This window comes from Scomber japonicus, chromosome 9, assembly GCF_027409825.1.
Source record: "Scomber japonicus isolate fScoJap1 chromosome 9, fScoJap1.pri, whole genome shotgun sequence".
In the NCBI taxonomy this organism is placed as follows: domain Eukaryota; kingdom Metazoa; phylum Chordata; class Actinopteri; order Scombriformes; family Scombridae; genus Scomber; species Scomber japonicus.
Genome location: NC_070586.1, coordinates 33,825,850 through 33,851,689, shown reverse-complemented (window position 1 = coordinate 33,851,689; position 25,840 = coordinate 33,825,850). Strand labels below are relative to the sequence as shown.

At 39.0% G+C, this 25,840-nt stretch overlaps 1 protein-coding gene across 1 annotated transcript in view; it reads left to right on the top strand.

Moving 5' to 3' along the window:
- The window catches only part of unc5db (unc-5 netrin receptor Db), a 151,522-nt gene that overhangs the window by 59,550 nt on the left and 66,132 nt on the right, over positions 1–25,840 (top strand). Inside the window, exons 5-6 of the mRNA XM_053325599.1 lie at positions 15,524–15,704; positions 16,539–16,706. Of these exons, the coding sequence (XP_053181574.1) occupies positions 15,524–15,704; positions 16,539–16,706 (349 nt within the window). The remainder of the gene's footprint in view (positions 1–15,523; positions 15,705–16,538; positions 16,707–25,840) is intronic.

Sequence of the window (25,840 nt, the reverse complement as noted above, 5' to 3'; positions counted from 1 at the left end):
ATCATTCACATATATATTTTTGTTTTCCTTAACCCTCCTGTTTGATTCTCCTCCAGGGTTGATTTAGACCCAGGAGGACAACAGGCATTGACTTATAAATGAGGTGTATTTTCATTTAAATGAGGCCTATTGACTATAATTTCCCAAACTATGTGTAAAACCTTGGTGATATGACTATGTTGGAATGCAGTTGTTAAACCGTATGCTTTATAAACAATCAAACCAAACTAGGTCAATTTTGACCCAGGAGGACACAGTCGACAGCAAGACAACAGGAGGGTTTCATTAGGCAAATGGTACACACATTGTAGAACACCAGAAGACATTTACATGACAGTAGAATCGTAAAATCACTGTAAAATCCAACATTCAAGGGATAAAAGTACAACTCACTTAGAGACACCTGAAGTTGACTGACAGGTTTGTACTAGGAGAATTGTGTGTTTTTAGAAAAAGACAGGAAAATATGCTTTAGCCATTCTTGTAAGTGGCCATACCTGCTGTAGACCTGTCAGCCACACATCTGTTTAGCTGTCTCCCTGCAGTATCTTTAAGTCACAGGTCCCCAAATCACTTCTGCACTAAATGTGACCATTGTAGCGGATGTGAAAGCATGTGAAATTGCCATTTGTGAAGCGCGAGACGGCATCTTTTGAGGCTGAATTGACAGAGGTTGTTATTCAGAGAGCTGGACTCAAAAACATGTTCAAGAAAAACATCTAAACTTACCTCTGTGGTGTCCAATGTCTTTGTAGCAAACAGTCAAATTCAGCATTGCATGTTTATTTACTACTAAACCAGATTAAATAACATAATACAGTGTAATAAGAATTCTTTACTCTGACAGTCACAAACCCACAGTTCCTCTCAGCATTATATGCATTAAAAAAGAAATCATTTGATGAATGTAATTTAATCATGCTACTACATTCTATGTAAACAAATCAATTATAATCTATCTTAACCGTGTTATTTGAACACCACATTGTTTTGTAGATGAAACGTCGTGTTAAAATGTACATTTATTCAATTTGCCTTTTATTGAATCAAATGTTAGTACCTAGTCAAATTCATTTAAGTTTTGTTTACACTTTAATTCAACTAAATTCAGTCATGTTGTATGAACAAGTGCAATAATTATGTCTGTTATGGTAATGTGAGTTTTGTTTGTTATTTTATTCATTTTAATTAACTTACCAAAGATCCACTAACATTCAAAAAAAAGACAACACACAAAACCATTTTATATTTTATTTAATATGTAGCTTTAATATAAAACATGCTAAGACTACTGTTCATCTTAGCTTTAACCACCTCATGCTAAACGTCCCTTTAATTCAGTCTGGAACACTCTCGTCTAGGGCTATGTATCGGTACTTGATACCTTTAAGGTATCGACCGAAATAAATTGATACCAAGTAGCATCGAAAAGTCTCCTGTTAAGCGATACCTGCAATCAATCCTTATTGCACCCAGAGCTAGAAAATATGACTATTTGTATGGACTTACTCACAGCCAAGAAACGTTCTTTGACTTATTGACATGTGATTAGCAGTTCATGATGCCACCTACACGATCTAAAGTTTGGCTACGCTACACGCCTGTTACACTGGATACAAGCAAGTGTACAAAATGTGTAATGGGTATGAAATGAAGTACTCAGCTGGTATTGGTATCACTTTAGGATACTTGGATTGGTGCTGTTATTGGAATTTTAAAAACGATACAGCCCTGCTCTTCTCATAGATCAAACCATTTATTGCGAGAAATACAAATAGAGTTTTTCTTGGCGTTGGTGGCTCCACTCTAAGATGCTCCCTGAATTAGCCAGCAGCATGCTAAGCTAAAACAGGGAGCGCAATGCAAAACTCTCAATGCAGAGTTGGCCTAAGGCAAGCCATGAATTCCAGATTGACCCTTGAGCCATGATGGGACCCTGAACCAGAAAGGTGGAGGCTGGGGTGATGGAGGCAAAGCTTTGCCAGCAGCAGTGTGAGCGACTGCAAGGATCAGTGTAGGAGGGAGTTATATTTAAATGGACTGCATGGTTGTTAGAATGGCTGTGATTGGTGTGTGACTAATAAATAATGCTGATTCAATAAATGGCTGTCAACTGATTACATCTGGGGCATATTACTTCAGTATCCTGCATGATCTAATATATTAGCACCAACCAACAAGCCTTAATCGACCCTCATACTACCTGAGAATGGAAACCCACAGTCCAAATAGCAGCGGCACTGTTCTGAAGGATGATTGATGCAAATTTCAAAGCAAAGAAACAAAGTAAGGATTAAATGAGTTGAGTGAATAACATACATTTAAAGCCACTCCACACACATCAATGCGTTTAGGAGACAATAGAACTTCCTAAACTATGTTCACTCAGTCGAGAAGGATTACGGAAATGGAGACACTCTGACCACCTGTGGCTAGAACAGCACAGCAGATCTTTACCATCATTATCTCTGCATTGTCTCTTCCACACATCTGCACAACATACCAGTTACTAATTGGCATATTGTCATTTTTAACTTAATTACAGAGTAAAACAGTAAGTGACTTAAAAGCACCAATTAAACCAATCATGCATTTAAGAATACTGCATTCACATTAAAATGCTTAGCAAGTGGCTTCAAGAAAACTAAGTATACAAATAGTGGAAATGTGTGCACTCCTGTCAGGTTTTTCAAATACCACATCCAACTTTCTTTTTTTTTATGTTGAATATTTTGCCAACAAAGTCATGGAGGCTCATTAAGAAAACAGTCTTCCAGGGTTTGTGCATGAATTCAGTCATTTCAAGTTTTAAGTGCAACATTTTAACAAAAATACAATGGATAGACGTTGGAACCTACGAAATATGCTTGGCCCAGAATGAAAACATGACTGAAACAATATGCATTTTAACACTGTTTTAAACACTGAATTATTGCAATCTGCACATGTGCATTGCAAAGAAATAAAAAATCAATCAGAAGTAGAAGAAACTACTGTAATGTTGCTTGTACCATTTTTGTGATTCTCTGATAATGTCAAAAAAACTTTATTAATACAAAAAAACTCCAATTTAAGGAGGCTATAAGCATTAGTAATGTACTTATACTATTTTACTGCCTCACTCACAGCAACATTTTTGAATTGGAGTAGTTGAAAAGTGTTTTCAACTACTCCACCCACAATGTTTCTTGAAGTACAATCAGTGTGGAAGTGTGTGTTCAAAACTCACAGTTATTAGTCCCAATCCACTGAGGAAACTTAAATTAAATCATCCTTTTGAGCATTTTTATGACTTCTAATTTTGGAATTTCAAAGTTAAACACACACAACAAACTGTATTGTAGAGATGTGGACAAATATCAGGCTTCTATCAGTCTTCTTGAAGTTTGTTCATTGCAGAAGCTTGTTGTTTTTTTAGGAACTGTGCCTTAGTCACTATCTCTGCCCATCCAGTTTTAGAAGAATCTTCTGTACGACTTCATAAGTGCATTTGTGCTCTGGTGGGTAGCTTTGATTCAAACAGTATATCAGTCCAAATAACAGGGCACAGACAATTGCAATGTTCCCCAAACCACTGAGGACCTCCATTCCTTCAATCAGGACACCGATGTCCTCTGGGTCATCTCCAGGCTCTTTCTGTGTGACATACACTCCCATCACACTTCGCTTCATGAAAGTGTTGTACTCAGTGTGTGTTCTGTGCAGTAAAATATGACAATAAATACATTTTCTGAGTCTAGACAAAGTGCGGCAAAAAAAACTGGATGCAAGAACAATTTAAACATGTTGATTGTTGATCATAAAATTGTCAATTGTGAGAAAGAAGTACAAATTCCAGTGTATCCCAGTGAGCATTGAAAGCACAGAGACCAATTATCACTATAAAAGAGCTTCAGAATTTAGCAGCTATGAGAAGATATGGATCAGTCAATCACATAAAGAACAAATAAATCTGGCCTGCCATTACCCAAGAACCATGTTAAAGCCCACCTGTAGATTCCTAAAGAGCCAGCTAAGATGTTGGACAGAGCTGTATTTATAAAAAAAACAAAAAAACCCAACTTCTGACAAGGAAAAATGGAATGATTGCTGTGGCTTAATTTGATTAATATGAAGATCCAAAATTTTGTCAGATTTCAACACAGCTTCTAACACATATACTGCTGCTGCTGGTTATAGCTGCAGACTCATTAGCTCATCAAGGCACTGATGATATGATCAAAAGGAGCTGTTTTTTGGACAGAGATAAATACGTGGATAGATTTTTGATTTTAATCTTATACATCCCTTAAACATGCTAAAATGTCAACAGTGTGTTCCTGAATGTCTCATCTTGCCATTAATGAAGACTTATTTTATCTTAATGCTGTGTTCTGTTCATTTGTTTGCTGAGCTGCTCAGCTCTATACAAATCATATTAAAATGGTTAATCATATTGTTTAAGACATTTAAAACTGATATCTTTAGCAAATTTTGCGTCTCTAGTTTCTAGAAATTTAAGAACAAGCAGATTAAGAAAGACAAAGCACGAAGTGTTTTAGTCGTGAACTTAATCAAGGAAGCAAATTTGTGCTTTCTCTGACTGCTCAACAGCTACTTTGTCACACCTAGTTTATGTAACTCCTCATATATTCATTCACAAGTTTCTCATGGTCTTTCTTTAGGTAGTTGCACAAGGATTTGAGGATGCACACTTGTGTTGTATGTGTTGTTTCATATACAGGACAAAAGGAAACCCATTCTGAGGATATTCAGGATTTTAGGCAGCAGTTTGAAAAATGAACTTCACAGTCTTGAAAGCAAAGTGCAAGTTTTGAATCGTTATGATCACAGTTATTGTATGGTAGACAATGCTTTGGTCTGTGGAGCCCGACAGGCAAGTACTCAACATCTATACAAGATCTGAAGCAAATCACACATGACACGAGGCAACCACACAAGCACAGGAGGTGTTTTTTTAATTCTGACCAACAAGTTCACCACGTGAAGTTTTGCCTGACATATGTATAGAGGACTGTGCAATTGTCACAACAAAAGCCTCAAAGGTATTTTCTCAGCATAGGCCCACCTCTTTTAATACAAACCTTGGAGATGGCCACTATGTGATGTCTGATTTATCTTCCACCTTTGCACTGAAAGATCTCTGCCATGTGTGGAGTGTACCAGTCGAGTCCAACAAAGAATGTAGATAGCAGAAGTTCAGCTGATATGTGCATGGGCTCCTTATCAATCTGAAAAACATCAACAATGCTGTCACTCCACCCTATCAGAACATAACAACAATATACAATATGTTTGATGGCTATGTTACATAAATCTGTAAGGAGAGAAACACCTGGTCAACACTATTATATTTGTCTTTATCTTCCTGTTCTTGTGTATGATACTCTCTGGAGACATAAAGAAAACCTGAGCGCATATAGGCTTTGCTTCTTATGCTTCTGTTTCTGAGTGAACAGTGCTGGCCATCTGCTACCAAGTGCTGTCCTTGAACTTCTTGCCTTCGGTATGAGAAAGTCTTCTTCATTGTCTCTGTCACTACACGGTCATTGTCTCTTTTCTTAATGTCTGAAAAAAAGCAGTGCTATTTTCTCCTTTTCCAGACTGTAAGTGGTTTAGATGCTGTAGACAATAATTGGCTTTTGCCCTTGGCTTTTTCACATTCAACCCTGCCAGACATTTGTCTTGGACCTTGATCTTTAGTGAATTTATCATCACCTCCAAACATCCCAGGCCTCTTTGTTTGGACCCGATGTTGGCCATTTTATACTTAAGGCCAATCTTCCACCTGTAACAGCCATTGAAGGATTCCAGGATTCTTCTTCACAAGAGCTTCTGCAACATAATCCAGATCATTGTCAGTTGGGTAGCGTTTGAATTAAATCTTCTTTTGTTTTCAGTGAGTTGAGATGACTCCACTACAATACACTCAGCATTTTCCTTTTTAAGTTACAGTTCAGCCTCATTGCTGAAACAAGGGACTTTGAAGACCTAAGGATGAGTTGGGCTCTGTTTTATCTTTGTCAACCAAGGATATTATTAAGCAATCTGTTGGACCTTGGACTGCTAGAGATTGATGTCAATCAAAATCATGAACTCATTTCCAAAATCAGCATTTTGATATTGTTGCAATCCAAAACTATTTATTGGCTGGCACAGTTCCTCTATGGAGTCCAGTATCTCTGCTTCCTGGCATCATATTCACCAACGATGATCTTCACTTTTATGGGCTGCTAATGTTTTATGATAAGTTTGAGATATACTGTATCATTTAAAGAGTTGGGATGGGGAGCAATATGTTTAAAGAAACATGTGTTTCGTGTGTTTTGCCTCAAATCTCATTGTCCACAACAGGTCTAAAGAGGCAAATCAGAACAAGGTAAAGCCCTAAATAATGATTTTATGGAGAAGAGAGTTGTTTACAAAAAGCATGTCCACTGATGTTTTATTTACTGAGAAAGTCGATGGTATTGCGTGAAGATGATTTATTTTATCTCTCCATTTGTACTCGAAATGTAAGAACAAATTGTTACTTTTTACTACGTGAAATGAAATGAAAAGATCAAAAGTGAGAAATAATGAGAAAACTCCACATGTATTAAGCCCTCCAATAGATGCTACATCTGGAGGGTAGGCTGCAGTGACATAAAAAATGGGTATTATTCTTACTCAAAACACAGTCCTGTTTAACTGCACAGCACGCAGCTACTGTTTTCAGTGCACACTTCAAATCTTCAAATGGGCTTCATGAACTTCCCACATTCTACACTCAAAAACACTCAATCAATGACTGAATGACTGATTTATTAGCTATACCACAGATATCTACAAATGTATTCAACAGGTAAACCTATCTCCAAACCCTGCCAAATATACTCAGATCTTCTTTTTCTTTTATCTTCTTTTTTTAACAAAGAACAGCCAAATAAATGGATGAGAGAGCAGAATAAGACCAAATATACACTACAAAGCTTGTGTTTTTTTGCGTGAGGTCCCAAGTGGATTACAGACCTCAAAATCATTAATATAACTTTTTATGGAAATCCTCAACTCCTCAATAGCTAGAAAGCTATTTGTTTTATAAGGTTCACCATCACAAAAAGACATGTAAACCAGCTTATCACCATACGAATCCTTTTTGACTCAGTATTTCCTGTAATAAAATGGTGTTGTGAAATGACCTCCCTTGGTCTACACATAAAAAATACTCAAGAGGCTCCACAACCCTAAAATGTAGCTTGTATAGTTTTCTTTTATAAGAAGAAGCAAGAAGGTTGCAATTACCAGAAATGTTAGCCACAGGGTCAGAAACACACAGAATTGTCAAGTTTTTCAATAACCTTCAATAGCCTGACCAATATGAAGGTTATGGCTTTTGAAAATTTCTATAACTGTACCTTTTGTGACAGGCACACCAGCTGAACTTAACAAAAAAATGCAACTCTTCCAATAACTAATCTACTACTTTTGCCAGTATATGAAATATATGTTCCAATTTCAACAATACCACCGCTATTTCCCGCTCAATTAGTTCTGGCAGATTTTCAACAGCACCGTCATCATTTTCTGTCACTGACTCAGTTTCAACTTCACCATATGATACATCAGCAGAACAGCCATCCCTCACATTATCAGAGCTATGTGACACCTGGTCCACAAATGCAGCTACTCTCGTTACTTTGCAGATGTGTTTCCACTATGAACAAAAATCTCTTTACAGTATGTGGAGAGATCAATGCATTCACATAACCCTAACCCATTTAAATGTTATTGAACTGGAAGCTGTCTGTGTAAACTGAGATGAATGATCTTTATTGACATGACACGTTTGAGAGAGCAGAAGAACAATAAGCAATATTCCACCTAATTAAATAGATCCTAAATTCAAGAACCGTAAAAGGGCCAAATATGAGTTCCATGACTGACTAATGGAGACCAAACACCAAGGAAAAGGTCCTACTGATAGACTAATGTGATGTAACAGAGACAGAAAAAGCACATGTAATGACTTAAGTCATTACAGGCTAAATCCACAAAAGGATTGCACAGCTTTGGAGCCGCTAAACTGGTGCAAAAGATACAAAAAGATAGCATGTAATTCACAAAGAGCCAGCGAATTGTCAGATTTACCACAAACTGTGCTGCCAAGCAAATAGCATCACCCATTTGCATGTATGTAGATTAGATAATATTCATACATTTGGTGCAAAATTGGCCACTTTCTATGCAAATGAGCCTTGTTGCAAAAAACTGTCCAATTCACAATGCGTAAATTGCCACATGTAATTAGAGAAGAGGGTTATTAGCGTCTTCAGAGAGTTGGTGGTAAGTCCTCACTCGCTTTCTCTCTCTGTCTCTTAAAATCTTAGAGCTTATGAGGTTTGATTCTGAGCAATCCAGTGTTAATGAAGTTACAGCTGCTGTATAATGCAGTTTTATGTAGATTCAAACCAGTTCAATGTATAGTGTAATTCAGATAAAAAGCATTAAAGTTTGGTTGTTGGGGAAAATATGTAAAACTACCCAAAGCATCCTGTGTCAGGTAACTTATTAGACTAGAGGGGAAACCAATTATAAATGTTCCAGCATGCATGTGAACTTCTGTATGGTTCGTCAGCATATCGAACTAATAACAATATGTTTAGTCGACCTACAGTTTCACATCTTTCCGGAGTTGGAACGTTGTCAAAAGTTCCAGAAGTTTCCATTGAAAAACATTACATGAAAACCGAGTGACAGTGAAGTAGTCATTACAGATATTCAAACAGTTTCTTCAATTTGTTTGGCAGACTGTCAAATTATAACCTCAATGCTCAGACATCTTCAATAGATAATCAACAGGAAAACACTTGTGGGTGTTTCCTGTGAATCCAAATTTAGGATATAGAAGTGTGAGCATTGTGTGACAGTGTGAACTACAACATGCAAATTCTCAAGTGTTTTCCTACTAAGAAAAAAAAAACCTTTCATGCATCATACCCAAACACCATCAACTGTAATTTCCCCAGTTGTTAATAGAACTTAGGAGCGGCTTATTTGTAATTTGGTTTCGGTGCTTCTGATCCAAAACCAATCCCTCACTTTTACTTGACAGATATCAACGGGGGGGGAGGGGTGTTTGAATGCCGAGCAGATCTTTTAACTCGGCGAGAAAGGAGTCCATGAGAAACCTTGTATAATGAGTTTCTTTTGAGCGGTTACTCTGAGAGAAAATGTGAAATGAACAGCCAGTTTCAACTTCCCTGAATGAAAGCCTTTAATCCGAGATGAATCCCCTTGATCTACAGTAGCTCAGGTAGACGGCTCGGGCTGTGGCACAAAAGGGAATCAACTAAATGCTTCTGCGCTTTGATACAAGCTGTTCTCTGTTGAGCTTCACAAAGACATCGCGACGCTACTCCAAAACAAGTTAGCATTTAACTCCCGTCCCGCCTCCTGCCTTTCCTTGGCGCTTGTTTCTCCTACTTTCTCTTATTTTCCTCATAGGTCAAGGAAAGTCTCCAAGAGAGCAGATGATGAGCTTCATTATGAAGCCAAGCAATTACACACACACAGAGACACACGCTCTTCCCCCATTCCTAGGCCGAAGCCGGGAGCTCCCTCTATTTATTGCATTAAGATAAGACAGATCGGGGTGGAATAGTAATGCAGTGCCACATAGCTCGGAGGGGAGGAGAGGTGGCATTTGGGAAGCAACGGGGGAGGGCGGATGGGCGACGCAGGCCTACTTTGTGTTCTCCCCGTATCTTTTCTGATTAACCTCCAGAACGGGAGAGCACAGCTGAGCCGCAGATAGCTCCCCTGCCTGAGTCTACCTGCTGCTGTCAGGCTCGCCGTTCGTATGAACACAGCGCGCCACGCTGAGTTCAAAGCGTCCGCCGGCATCTGTGTATGTGAGCGCCTTCGCATGTGCTGCCGATTGGTTGCGGGGGGCATGGAGGGGGGGAACAATCCGCCGGGTGGATTAGCTCTGTCGTTTCTGACACGCAGCTCAACGGGAGGTCCCACCGGCGTCTCTCCGGTTCCCCCCCGGGGGACGACTGACGGAGACGCTTAATCCATGTAATTGCGTTGATGAGATATTCGGCAATTAAGAAGAAAAAAAAGTTCTGTCACCCACGTCGGTTTCTCTAAGGGAGGATGAAAAGAGAGAGAGAGAGAGAGAGTCGCCCCAAAGGAGGAGGAGATCATGCAAAAAACTGTGACACCCTGAGCATGACTCAGCAGACGTATTCTTCACCTCAGAGCACTGAAGTGCACCGTTTGCACTGCGTCACCTTGACATCAAATGACCATTAGACCCAAGTTCGGGGGTGATGAGGCACACAAGCGCGCCAGGGTGGGGTGGGGTGGGGGTGGGGTTGATGCGTCAGCTGGCAAGGTCTTGATCGACGCTCTCCTCATAAGTCTTGATGATGGTTGCGAAGTCACCCATTACATTGCTCTTCTGTCCTCTAATTGCCCCACAGCCGACACATTTCTCAGCATCTAATCATCAGCAAATGTCATCTGAATGAGCTGTGTGTGTGTGTGTGTGTGTGTGTGTGTGTGTGTGTGTGTGTGTGTGTGTACTCACTGTTAAGTAGATGAGAGAACCTGGCTGCTGTGTAGGGCTTAGAGGAGGTGACCTTCAGGGGCGGTCCGGGTAATGAAATCACAGGGAGGAAAAGCCTGATGTGTGTGGGGGGGCCCCCGCCTGGAAACCCCTCCGTCAAGCCTGACACTGATGACCGCATCCTAATTGAAACAAATGTGCCAATTAGGCAATTCATTTCTCACATCCTCTGCCACACACTTGCCAGGCTAATTTGTATTTGTCCCTTCATCCCTTTTTTCCCCCCACCCCCCTTCTCCTTTCCTCCCGTCTTTGTATATCTCTCTCTCTCTCTCGCTTCCCTTCTGCCTGGTGAATCTTTTCATCATTACCCAAGGGCTGTTAGAGGCAGACAGACAACTAATGTGTAGCGTGGCCACAAATACAGCGAGGGTTGGTTTGTGCCATACGTTAATTGCCTCTTTTAAGTCTCACATTTCCCAAGATAAAATTGAAATAAATACATAAAGAGTGGAAGGGGGATGACAGGGGCATTGGGTTGTTAGGGGGTATTGGGGGGAGGCCAGCACTTGTGTCACCCATTCAATGACAGATTACTTTAATCATGAGAAATTAGACTCTCTCCCCTACAGTCTTCTGTCTCTCTACATTTTCTTACCTACCGACGAGGCAAAGCACTTTACCTTCTGATGAAACCCGTGCTAAAGGCTATCTTTTAATTGTCGAGAAGGATCTGGGAGCCTTTGAAGATCGGCTTCAAAGTTTTCTTCAAGGCGAGCGGCTAGGAGGAGGGGGAACAGGGGGGCTTCAGTCGCCGTGATCGTACTGTACTCGTGTACGCCGAAAAATAGGAAAATTCCCACTGCTGCCAACGGTGGCGGAGCAATGGACAAAAATAGGTGTGGAGAAAGAAAAAAAAGCAAAATGTGAGAAATGATTACTGTGTTATGATGTTCATTATCATTTTTATTCATGTCAATATATACCTGCAATCCATCATCCCTCGGGTCTGTGTGTCGTTTCTATTTATCCAGTGTTTGCATGCCTAGAGGCACTTCCTATTTGCATCCAGCCTGAGTGTTGTTTATTATAAAGGGTGCCTGCACGCTTCCTATAAATCCATCAGCCTGGCCCATTCTGCCACACTACCAATGTAATTTGCAAATGCAGCGATGCAGCTCTCTTACCAGAGTCGAGGCAGTAAAGCGTCACTAAGTTTGTAATTCATAATTAGTTTTCCTCTCTGTTGCTGGTAATTGGTTATAGTGCTGCTTTTGGACTGCCTAATGGCTTTAGCAGTGGCGGTTTTTACAAGTATGGTGGGACTTGTAGGGTGCACATAACCAGCATTTGTGAGGGGGACTGGGTAGTTTTAAAGGGAGTAGATGAAAAGTTGAGGTTTCGGTATGCTTGGATGTCAATGGCAGGGTGAATGCTAGCCTCAATCCTGAAAAATCATTTGTGTCTCCTGCTTGTATTTGTAGCATTGATGCACATTTGGGTTAGGGTTAGGGGTTTTCAGTATGTTCTTAAAGGTATTCATGGTGTTGGACTCGATCATATACACTAAAAATCAAGAGCCCAAATCTTGACTTTCTATTGCATCTCCTCACACCTATCCAACCACCAACCATTAAAGTCATTTACAATCACTGCTTGACACAACACTTTCAATTCTGACGTTGGAACAGTGTGGAGACAGGAAAACATAGCACAAATATATGCCTATTGTATGCATGTGTATGAGTCAGAGAGTGGAAGGGATGTCACTTATTCAGCCTCATACATAGAGAAGACCTGTGATGACGAGGATCGGCCACTGAGTGCAAATAAACTAGTGTATCCTGGCAACTTTCAACAGCTCTTCTACATAGTTCTAAGTACAAAATTGACTCCAAAGAACAACATAGCAAAGAGGGTTGAACTGACAGGGTTACTGGTCATAACAACTGAAGATGAGGACTTTGTTCTTATGATGGTAGACAGTAGAGTATATCAAATTATGCTCATTGATGTTATGTTGATATTATCTGAGATGGTCTTGTTTCTTTAATATAAGTCTTGGTTCTATTTGTATGTCTATTGTCTGTACTGCACGTTCAAACCTTAACATCATTCCATAATAACAAGTAAATGGATGTTTCTTCCAGGAGTCTATAACCGGGTTTACATGGAGCCTAATATTCCGATTAGAATCGGTTTAGAAGCACAAACCGAATGAAAATGCTCCATGTAAACACCTCTATCGGAATAAACAGAATGGAATTTCATTTGGTTTGGGTCTGTTTATTCATGTAAACGGTGAAATGGAAAGTTGTCTCACTGCATTCTTTCTGCGCATGCTCCGCCTTGACGTAGCTTAAATGCGCAGTGACGTTTCCTCACTTGTAGATATGGCAGCTTCCAAGCAGAGCAACTGATCCACGGTGGAGAGCTTGTTTCTAATTCAAACTTTAAAAGACTAAAATATTATCGCACGTTTAGATGGAAGAAGAACATGCTTGAATAAAAGTGTTACAACAACAGCAACTACTGTGCTTATCAGTTGACAGATCTCTCTTTATATCAATCTGCTCATGTCACACAGCTGCAAAACATCCGTTCTGATAAAATGCGGTGGCACGTGTAAACACCAGATAGGAATAGATCCACGTCACATGTTGTCCTGAAATCCTGAAAGTTTCCATATAAACCTGTCTTATAATGAGTTTGTAGGGAAATCAGTGTATATAAAATTAGCTGGAAATTCTAGAGAAGCATTGAAATAATGATTATAGTTCAGATTTTATTTGACTTAATCTACTGTTGTCAACTCAAATCTGATAATATGTATTCAAATGAAATTGGACTAAAACCATATTGATATATCTAACTAAAATATGACTAAAACTAAATGTCCTTTTATTTATAAGACTATGAGTAAAACTAAATCAAAATTTGCTGTGAGGCTCTAAAATCTAAACACACACTGATCATATGTCATTTGACAATGAGGACATGTAGTGTATATGAACTGAAAATGAGAACATACTGTACTTTCACTTATAAAGTTATATATACAGTGTTATTGTGGTGGATCTACTTTGATCACTGTACTGTATAATTTGACGGGAGTGAATGGCTTCACCTGTGATCTGCAAACACTTCACATCATCCAGAAGTCAGTGTCTCATTCACTGACAATGATGCATGCCAGAACCATCATTTATCTTGAAAGTTTCTCCAGTTGTCAAGTTTGACCCTCATCTCTTGCCATACTGGAAACATGACACATGATGTGCAGACAGGGATGATTCAGCAGCTGCTTACTACTGACACCCATACTGACTTTAATAGCACGTGTTACAGCTGCAGCTTTTTAATTGCTAGTTATTTTCTTTCTACTCATGCAGGATGTGTTTATGATGTGAAGCACAGCTTGGTTTATTGCAACCGCTTATTAGTTTTGTCCATCACAATTCACACAGTCATTTTATAAAAAGATAAAAAAATACAAAATGCTCTTAAGATGAAAAAATTAAATAGCTTTTTTCATGTGACAAAAAAGACATGAGTTAATGTTACAATGTTGCAACTTCTACTTTTTTGTCAGTATGTGGGCTTGTTTTTTTTGTAATGAAAATATGATTTTGGCCACACAAACCTGACACTATCTTTTGAGAAGCACAAACAATATTACTACTGTTTATATCACAGCGTTCGGACTGGCTTGCTGGTTTAACTTTGACAGATTTCCAGTGCAGTGTGGGGATTATTACCAGCATTTCAGCTGTGCTCACTTTCACTTTTACCTCTTAATGAAGCCAGATTGTCTGACTTTCTTGTAGTGTTTCGGTTCTCAGCGGTTACTTTGTGTAGAATGATGGCAACAACTAAGAAAATAAGTCCCTGAGCTGTAATAAACTAGAATTATCTTTTACTTCTATTGCTGATGTTGTTGCTATTGCTGTAGCTGCCACATTTAGCTGTACTGTGTTGTGATTTTTGCGACTGTATTGCTTTTTAACTTGGTTTGTGGAACATCTTGCCAAAAAAGTGCAGTTTAAAATAAGTTGTCTGGCTTAACAACATTTACACAAGTATTGATTTATCTGTATTTTCCTTTTAAAGGTGCAGTGTGTAGAATTTAGTGGCATTGTAGTGGAACAAACTTGGTAGAAATTGACTATTATATTGACAAGTATGTTATAATTAGTGTAGAATCACCTGAAAATGAGAATCATTGTATTTTTGTTACCTATTTCCATAAGGAGCGGGTCCTCTTCCACCGAGCCTGTTGCACTGCCATGTTTCTACAGTAGCCCAGAACTGAAAAACTAAGCACTGGCTCTAGAGAGGACTTTTTGCATTGGCGGGTTTCGTGACCTTTGTAGGTCCAGTTTGTTGCAATCTGCAACATCACCGCTAGATGGCACTAAATCTTACACACTGCGCCTTGAAATAAATAAATAATTTCTAATAATAATAATAACAATTTTGTCAAGACACTTCCTGTGTCCACACATGACAAAAAAATTTAATTTGGGCACATCAAGCAAATAACTATAAATATAAAAAGCGATGATCCTACATTTGTTATTGTTATTTCTTTTAATATTCTTTTGTATTTAATTGTGATATTGTGTCAATTTTCACCCAGGAGGACGATAGGTTTGCTCTAAATAGAGGTAACAATATGTGTAAAACCTGTGGTAATAAGTTGGAATGAAGTTGGCTAAAAAGGTCTAACACAGAATTGGGTGATAATTTATACTTTATGCTTTATAAACAGTTAATTTTGACTGTTGAGGACAAAAGTTCCATGGTCAACAGGAAGACAACAGGAGGGTTAATAAAGTGTTTAATTGTTATGACTACATTTACTCCAATAAGTGATAATAGAGGGATGTTTCTCTCTTGTTTAAATGGATATGTGATATTTTGTTGCCAAGATCACTCATATCTTTGATTGTTATTTGTCTTGGTCAGGTGGAATGGCTGAAAAACGAAGAGCTGGTGAGCTCACTGACCGACGACAACATCGATACCCGTGCCGACCACAACCTCATCATCAACGAAGCTCGTCTCTCTGACTCGGGCAACTACAGCTGCCTGGCCAGCAACATCGTGGCCAAGAGGCGCAGCGCGACAGCCACCGTTATAGTATTTGGTATGCTATACTCTCTTCTCCTGTTATTGCCTTTCATAACCCGTTACTCTGAACTAATACACTGTTTACATGCCACTTCAGATCAATTTGTTTGGCTCGTCCTGCATCCCTACACAAGCGATTAAGAGACCCATCTCCATGTTTTCCACTGAAGTGCTGTGTTCCCTCTTTATTCTGACGAATGTATTATTCAAAGACTCAATTTACTGCCTCTCATTTAAAATCAATGTGTACTTTATGAAAGGAAATAAGCCACTGTGTGTCTTAATCTCATTTAAAAAGGAGTGTTGCTTATTAAGTATTTATTTGCTAGAGGCCTTCCAGCAAATGCGGGTTCACTGGCTCTGAGAGGGTTGCTAAACATTCAGCTTCCACACACACGTTAGACAGAGAGATCATAGAGTAAACTGCCTCAGTCAGAGCGCTAAGTGGTCGACTCCAACCTGTCAGCCTGTATGAGTCAGTGTCGCCTTTAGAAATGGCAATTCCATTTAATGGCTGTTTTCTTAGCTTTCACACAGTTCCACGCCTTTATCTTAATCCAAGAGCAAGGAACATTGAACTGGCAATTAGGAAAGAGGGAGCTGTATATCCACCACGGCGAGAACGGCGTTGTGCTCAATCTGTTTCAGCCGTTATGCATTGTTGCCTCGCAGTGCCTCGGAGCCCGCATAATCATTAATAACCCCGGCTCTTGTTAGAGTATTTAACTATGTCAGAGTTCTGGAAAAAGTAATACGTTGTTGTTGTTGTGCTCTCACCTCTATCTCACCACCACCACCTCCACCTCTGTTTCCTTTCGCTCTCTCTAACTCTATCCAACTTTCTATACAGTGAACGGCGGCTGGTCTCTGTGGACCGAGTGGTCGCCCTGCAATGTGCCGTGTGGGCGAGGTGTCCAGAAGCGATCTCGAACCTGCACTAACCCGGCGCCTCTCAACGGCGGTGCTTTCTGCGAGGGCATGTCTGTGCAGAAGATCACCTGCAACGCTGTCTGCCCAGGTTTGTACCGCCTCAACCTCTGTATAAAAATAGCTCACTGATGCATGGATGCAAAAGTTTTTCTTTTCTAAACATGTCACAAGTCATTATTAATACTGAGAATGATTAAGGTGACATTTCAAGGAATTTGACAGGCTGCCAAAGATGTAAAAACAATGCTTGCATGTATTTAGTAATGATATAAGTAGATGACAAGCTCTTAATTATTTATTCTTCTATTTCACTTTTTTTTCGTTTTCCTTTGTCTTCAGATGGCATACCGTACTGCCAGGTGTTTTGTAAGGCATCACAGCATGTCACGCGCATTAACATATTAGACATTCATCGCTTGCTGATATGCACCGTGACTTAAATCACTCCAATGAGCTTAAACTCCTGCCTCATTAGCATTACTCACTAGCTATAACAAGGATGGCAAAGGACGAATCCGTAGTGGCCTGACTGTATCCCTGCAAAACCAGAGAGCAGTCGTGCCACAGAGAGAAGTGCTGCATGGAAGAAAATAAAAGGGTTTTTTTTTTAAAGAAGGAGAGGAGAGGGGATTTATGATGCAAAATGAAGTGACTGGAGGAAGCAGCAGTGAGACAGGGGGTGTGAGTCAGTGTACTGTGTGATTCAGGAGGGGAAGGTGAGCCGAGCCACTTCTCTGAGAAATGAGTTTTCACCTCACAAGAAACAAACAGGGAGGGATTGTGTTGTTCTGACTGGAAGGGTGAGGTTTGCTCTCACAGCGAAAGTGTAAAGCTTATCTTGTAGTGTGAGTGCTATACATTCAGTCTCAACTAGGCCCATCAACGTTAATGTCTGCCAAATGGAGTTATAGCTATATTTTACAGCCATTTTCTTGAAGGTAAAGCTGATATAGATGTTTGACAGTTGGTTGAGACATGGTTTGAAATACTGTGTGTTCACAATGTGGCACTATGTCTATTACATTTTAATTGAATTGTGAGTGTCATGTAGCATCCTTGTTTTCTTTGTTTTCACCTTGTTGTAAAATCCAGCTAGAACCAGTTTCAAACTTTAGCTGGTCATTAGATTGTCTTGCTAGATTTACCTGCTGAGTCAGTTTGTTCAAGCTGGTTTAAGCTGGTTTGAGCTAGGTTTTGACTGCTGGAAGTTGGACTACCAGTTAGCAAAACCTAGCTCCAACCAGCTTCCAGTTCTGCGCTAGTTGCTAGTTTGAGTTAGATTTTGACTGCTGGTGGACTGCCAGCTGTCAAAAATCTTACCAAAATCAGCTACTAGCTCAGAACTAGTAGCTGGTTTACGCTACGTTTCACTCATAATTACAATTTAGATGTTAGCATTAACGGTATTAACAAGTTGTAAAACCCAAAATTCCAATGGAATATGACACGAAAGCAGCTTTAGGTAGAGTGGGGCTTTGAGCTTAATACTAACATCAGTCTGCTTAAGTAGTTTGCAGTGTCAACATTTTGTGTTAGCATTGAACATGCTGAACAGGCTAAATTAGTTGCACATGAATGCCGTTTTTATTGTAGGAAAACAGTTGCCCTTTAGCTCTGTGCAATGATGTTTAATTTAACTAGTGAGGTTATTTCTGCCTGAAATATGTACAGTATAGAGACCTAAATCTCAAATCTGTGACAGATCGAAACCAGCAGGACTGAATCAGATATGTTTAATATCAACAACCTGACATATAAATGGGTTCTTTCTACACTTTAATAGACCTTATCTCTGTGGTGTATTTCTGCTGCACATCAATTGTGAGATAGAGGTGGAAAAAAAGGAGATCACTAGAACGAGTTAAAGGCTTCCAACAGAAGCTGTTTTACGTAGTATTAAAAAGATTGTTGCACCAGTCACACAAAATGTAAACTTTAGTTTTTCTATGTTTTGCCTTGAAAAAACTCATAGACTGGTCATCATAGGTTCAACCCAGTGGCAAGATGAGGCTTTGAGGTAAACACATCTGTGAGACAGTCACACGTGATATTTTTATACTCAGTGTCGTTCCCACCTGTATAATTAAATGTGTGCTTTCTCATCCATGCGTGATCATCGAGTGCAAGCATATTTTCAGTATGTGAAAGTTGTTGTTCCGTGTTGAGAGGGAAGAATTTAAAAGTAAGTAGTTTATCTGTTGTAGAGTTTTCACGAGCCTAATCTGCACATAGTGTGAGAATACAAACAAAAGGTTGGCCCTGGAAATGTCAGACTAGTAGGTGGCAAATCCTTAGTGTAAGCAGAAAGGGTTTGAGAAAGTCAGTCAAAGACAGAGGAAGTACAGTTTTAGGAAAGTTTTGAAGTGGTAAAAAGTAAATTTATCAGCTGTCTTACAAATTGTCACCTCATTACCTTGGCATGTTTTTCCAACGTGATCTTGTGGTTGCATATATGAATAGTAAACCACTTTAAGAACATTTCACGTGTCATGTCTACGCATTTCAAGTTTTTCACCTGATATTTAGTGCCATGATTAGATTTAGGCACAAAAGTCACTTTAGTAAGATTTAGAGAATGACCATCATTTGGGTTAAAATTATGTCTAAAATGCAATAATTGGTTTAATGGCAGTAAAATGCCCAATGTTCTTTTAAAAATGTCCCGATCAGTGCTCTCCTGCTACTCTAGCAACTTTTAATAAGCCAAAACCACCTTATAAAAGAAAGAAAAGTCACACTGTATTAACGTCATCTGAAATGCTTCACTTCCAGTCCTCATACATAACTATAGGTCGACTGATGATTGTAATTTCCCTTTCATCAACTGGCATCCAGGAACGAAGGCTACCTTCAGCTATTTGTATAACTATAGGCTGCTTTTGGCAACTAATTTTGCCTAAATGGCTTGAAATGACATAGGAAAAGCAAAAAATGAGTAGTGATAACACGAAATGATGAAATTGCTTGGTGAGACCACACTGTGTTTTCAACATGTATGTGCTTGTGAATCTTGGAGGCTCGGGTTCGGAAGTTAGCAAGGTCATCCAATGAGCCTTTCTCGTGCCAGTTTGTTCAGTTTGGGAGGCTTTCAGACTGGCAAAGCATTGATGGGGACAGGCAGTTAGGTCTAATTTAAAGGCAGAATTTCCCACTGGGAATATGATGGTTTCTTTAAAATAGGTCACCTATGTAGTAGACGTGCAGTTATTTTTGAAATTGGTGCCCCATGACATGAGAAAATGGAGAAAATGGCTGTAGATTTCCCCATGCTGCACTTAAGGTGCAATACTACAACAACCAGAATGCATTGTGTGTGTCCCATCCAATCAGACTCACTGAATCTATTGGTGGTGTGTTCAAAGCCAACAGAGCAACATCTCCCTGATGATCTTCACTGGGCACTGGTTCGGCCTTGTATCAACTAGTTTTCTTCCATGTGTTCATATAGTGTATGGTTAGGTGGAGTGTTTTGTGAGATCCACATATTACCATCCTTGAAGGTAACACTACAGAAAATGTAGTTTGTAGTCTAATGCAGATCTCGAACGTCCACTATGCTTTGTGCCACCTGGTGGACTTTGAACTTGAAGTGGCAAATGAGTGAGGAGCTCCTGGTGTTGGCACCATGGGAAGTTAAACATTGTTCATTTGCATATACTACTCACTTTGTAATATTGATGGCAACAGAGAATGACAGAAAAAGATGAGAGAGAGATGGAGGGAGTAATACATTTATAATATTCAAAGTTTCTAAATGAAGTTAAAAGAGGATTTGTGATGTTACATTCAGGCTATGTTTTGATTTTTTAATTATTCTTAACTGCTATTTAATTGGCTTTTAAAGGGCAAAGAAGTTTTTACTGTCATAAAAGACAACCATACAGCGTAGTCACTTACTTACTTAATTTATTTTTCTGTTTCATGTCATATCAAATATTAATAATAATATATCATGACATGTTTTGCAACATAATTTCAATACCAAAAGAAGAACAGCAGTTGTAACATAATGTGTTCTTCTAAATACTTTCACGTTGGAAATTTCAAGTAAATTGCACACCAAATAGTAGAAGACAGAAGTGGTACAAGCTCAAGGTTTATTCGTAAAGGGTTTTTTTCTCATCTTCTAGGTTTCCTCTTACTAACGGGAAAACTACGACTTCCCTTTGTTTTGTTTGTGAAAAGTCATCTCAGACTTTGTGCATCATCTGTGTTGTCATTATGTGACCAGACAAAGTGCTGCATGGTTACCAGTCAAAAGGACAAAAGAAAACAAACTCCTTTTCTACCATATAGCTGCTTTTCAGTTTGGAGACTGATAAACAACCAATTTCAGTGTGGTTCACTCGCTCTAACATAGCGCCTTACTAAATATTGATTATATGCAGTATGTACTAACACTGCCACTTCATCATTATATAATGATAAAATGATTCAACACGTGCAACATTGAATGTCATTCAAACTGCAACTTTAGAATCACAAAGACAAAGATGATGAAAGATGTTTTTGTAGCCGTTTCACCAACATTTGCAGTTCATTGTCTCTTTTGCAGCTGCAAACCGCACCTATTTTCTTTGTTTATTGCATTGTGGAACAACAGTGTCCAACAGCACACTCAAAAGTTAAGCATATTTTAGTATGCATACTGACTTCAATGACAGATGCTTAGCATTAGTATTTACAGTTGTATGGAAATGAGGCACAGCTTTAGTAAAAGTTCCACAGTATCCTGTTTTGATCTTGAATCTTGTTGACAAGCACAAGGGTACATATACATGTGCACAATACAATTTCCTGTCATAAATTTCACATTATTGAGGATGCTCTCTAGTAAACGTGGATGTTAACAATGCAGGTTTCAAAATACTTACAAATGTTTCATGAGAGTAAATGCATATTGGGGCAGTAAACATTACTATGTACCTACAAAGTACCTTTGTCTAAAATGATCTACCAGAATGCATATTGATCTTTTTGGTCCATAGGCATCCATATTTTGCATTGAGAAGTCTGAAGATAGATAGATAATAAATAAATGAAATCATTACTAAATGAGGGGCATGGTGGTACAGTGGTTAGTACTGTGACCTCACAACAAGAGGGTTCTGGGTTTGAATCCACCAGCCAGCTGGAGCTTTTTTGTGTGGCGTTTGCATGTTCCTCTTGTGCCTGCGTGAGTTCCCTTCAGGTACCCTAGTTTCCTCCTACACAGGTAATTGGTCATTCTAAAATTTGCCAATATATGTGTTTGTGAGTGTGAATGATTGGTTCTCTACTGTATGTTAGCCCTATGATGGAGGTGTACCCCGCCTCTTGCCCATTGTCAGCCCCGACCCTCTAGAGTATAAGCAGTATGGAAAATGAATGAAGGGATGAATAATTACTAAAATACAGAGATACTGAAAAATTCAAACTTGTACTACTAAAACAAGAATATGATAATAATAAAACACAAGAAGTGCCAAAAGAAGATCCCTGTAAGATCCAAATATATAAAAACATCTAAAAACATATGAACACAGCACACAGTCTAATCATTAAATGCAAACAAACTGAATATATAGTCATTCATTGCTGACCTACAACAAATTAACATGAATTTATATATGATTTGATGATATATTGTCAAGCTAAAACACTGTGTGACTTGATCTTCATCACTGATAAACCCCATAAGCTTTAAACTGTCTGTACAAGCCACAAATTACATATTTCAGTCTAGCTCTAACTCATAATGTGCTAAACTTTCATTCCATATATCAGTATGTGGGTGTCATTTTAGTATTTTCTTACATTTTCTTATGTGCATATCTACTAATAAATCCAAGCCTTGTATTCATGCGTATACACATATACTTGAAATTGCAAGCGACATGCCTCTTTTTATGAAGGCGGCACAGAAAATGATACTGTCAGCTGCTGGGATTTCTGTTGCAGGAAAAACTCTGATGAGGTGGGTGATCAATAACAATGACTCAGCTTTTGCTTTTCAAGGTGCAGTAACGTCTGGTTTTCTGGCCTGTAGCCCTCAACCAAAAAAACCAAAAATCTAAAAAGGCGTTGTCTGACTTCATAAACTAAATGCCTCATGCAGCTAATTAAAGCTGTCAGCCTTTAATGTGGATGGCGGGGGGTGGGTTGAGTGGCTTATGTTTACAGTGCTGAGTTCTCACGGAAAAATAATCAAGCGCAAAAAAGAAGAGGAGTAAAAATCTACTTTGTAAGTGGAGAAAAAGCCGACCTGTGCCACCACCGTTGGCCTGTAGGCATGGCAGAATGACTGAAGTTACAAGGGAAGCAGGTGTCGCCCTGTCATCGGGCCTTTGTCGGATGGAAGGAAGTGCAGATAGGAGCAAAAGCGTAGGCCGCCGTGAACCCGGCTGTCTGACCTGCTGACTGACAAGCCCATTCACTTCAACAAGTGACAGGCCAGAGCCCAGAGCACTGCCTTAATGATGGTCTGAGTGCAAGGAGAGCGAGGAGGATGGATGAGGTCAGAGGCTGCACCCATGACGAGGCAGATAGCCACTTAACAAGAAGTGGCGATGAGAGGAGAGAATACTAATAGAAATGAATCTCATGCTGTGGAGAGTCAAGCACTTGGAGAAAACAGGTGATTTAAACAAGGTCAATACAGATTGTTGTAGTGTGTAGTCCCAAAGTGTATTGTCGGTGATGGCATCTACACCTCATTAATTATCAGCTGCATTCATCTCTTCCTCTGAGAATAACAGCACAAAGAGGGCGATGGGTGATTACAAGTAAAATGTGAGTTTTTACTGTTTAAGTGAAAATATGTGGCTTTTAAATGACATTATTCCTCCTAAAAATAAAAAGATGAATTCATTAGCAGTAATACTCCACTTCATAATTCGACACAGTCAGGGGTTTAGTTGATACAGCCTTATTTTATCTTGTATGACCAATAGCTTACGGTTGATAATGTTAGCTAACGAAAGATACATTAGATACAATATTGCTAAAATTACAGAGTCAGTTCACTAACTTTATGACTCCTTCCTACTGGTGCTACTGTTTTCACTAAAGCTGTGATCCATTTACCACAGAAGTTTGAAGTTGGAGTTAGTAATGACGTCACACCTGTTCAAGAAGTTAGAAACCCAGTTCTAGCCAGATTAGCCATTGTTAGCCATTAATAGCAATACCAGTTGATAAAAATGAGTTACACTGTAGTTACAAAGCGTAGCAACGTGTCCACAGATAGAAGTTGGACAGTGCTGTTGTATACGACTAATTTAATGAGACACAAATAAGACAGAATTGCTAAGAAACAGGATATTACTACAACTTTTAAACTGTTAATGCACAAGGCAGCCATTTTGGATTTTGAGCTCAGGACTGGTGAGGTTCTTCCAAACTCAGAAATTCCAACTTTCGAGTACAGATGTAAGGCACCATAAGTTTTAGCTTGTCACAGCTGAGCATGAACACAACGTATCTCATCAGGAGACGTGAACTGTTTCATGTTAAAATACGATTTAATCTCAGTCAGGTGTCCAAATAATGCTGTTTAAAGCAACAGAAGAAGAAGTTTGTGTATTATCTGTATTTTTCACTATTGCTTACAGATTGTAGTGTCATATGACTGCAGTGTCCACATCTATTGAAGGACAAAGCCATGTATGTTGGGATTTGTAGTCCAAAGTAGTCATCATGTTGGGCATTGTGGTCTTATCTTGCCACAAGTGGAAACACTTTCATAGTTTCATAGGCCCACAAAGGACACGTTTGGCAAGATTCTGTTTGGGTTTTCTTTTTTCTTATTTTCAACAAATCCTTTGAAAAAGACCAAAGCCGACAATGAATTGATACTAGCAAGGATCCAAAGCCAAATATATCGTATTCCTGTGTGTCATAGAGCTCCTCAGTCCAAAAACTATTAAAAACGTCAATGAGTCACGCTGTTGCACTGGGTGACATTTTTCTTTATTACCATGAACACACGCACACTGTAGTTTATTTTCACTCAATCCCACACACACTGTCCTGCTGCCAGAAGCACTCGCTGAGGAAACGTGTATTAATCCACTGCTGAAAATAGTCCCCAACAAATGATTCTGGTTTGAGTAACATTTACTAAAAATAATAATACCCAGCTGTTTTATACAGATCAATAGATGATTTATTTTGTACTAAATGACTTTCACTTATGACATCTTGATAAAGTTTCACAGGAATAGATCCAGGTCCAAACAGTGGAGTGTGTTCACTTTTCTTTGTCTTAGCTTGGCTCTTTAGATCTTTAAGATCTTGGCTCAGTATCTAACAGAGATGCTGTAAAATAGTCAATGGACTCTGCAGACAGACTTATCTTGTGATGAGATTGAGTATATCTTGGCTTCAAGCCTCTGCAGTGGCAACCTGGTCTTACTAAGGGCTGCAATCATTACATATTACAGGTATTAAGGCTTTTAGCAAGTTTGCACGTACCATAAATGTCCATTTGCTTACTAATTATTGTCATTTTATGTAACGTAGCAAACCTGCTTTGAAATTATGTTCAACCAAGCAAAAAATAGGCTCAACTGATAAAAGTAAAGGGAAAAAAACTTATAAATTAGTGTCTGCTAAGCTGCAAAAATGTCACCAAAACAAATACAAAAAAAAATTGACATGAATAATACAATGAGCAGCAAAGCAATGACTTCAGTATGAAATATGTGTATTGTCACTCAAGTTATACAAAGCCAGGAGGCTCCATTATAGAAAAACACATATAAAGGCATAAAACATGATAAAAAAAATATAAACAGCAATAAAAATGTTTTTTATATAGATATTATAGACTTGAATCATCCACAGAATGTTAAAAGTGATGCAGTTTTGCAGTAGTGATAGTGAGTCAGGCTTATCTATTGTTTACGAGTAGACAGAAAAGCTCATTCGATTGAGTCACAGCCCCAAGTCATAAGGGAACTGTGAGGAGAAACAATATGCATGCACAGACCAGTAACTGGGATCAAACTAAGAGCCAGCATTCTCTCTACCACATACTAACATATCGTTTGCATTTCTGAGACTAAACCGCAAACAAATGTAGTGTGTAGGTAGGGCCCCTGGAACATTACAAAGGAAAATTACCTTCTCTACCACCCACAAAACTATATTATGGGCATCGCAACTGCTGCCAAAAAATCTTCAGACGCCATATGGTCTCCCAATATTTGTTAAGCTAAGCATGATGAGCTCTTCCTTGAT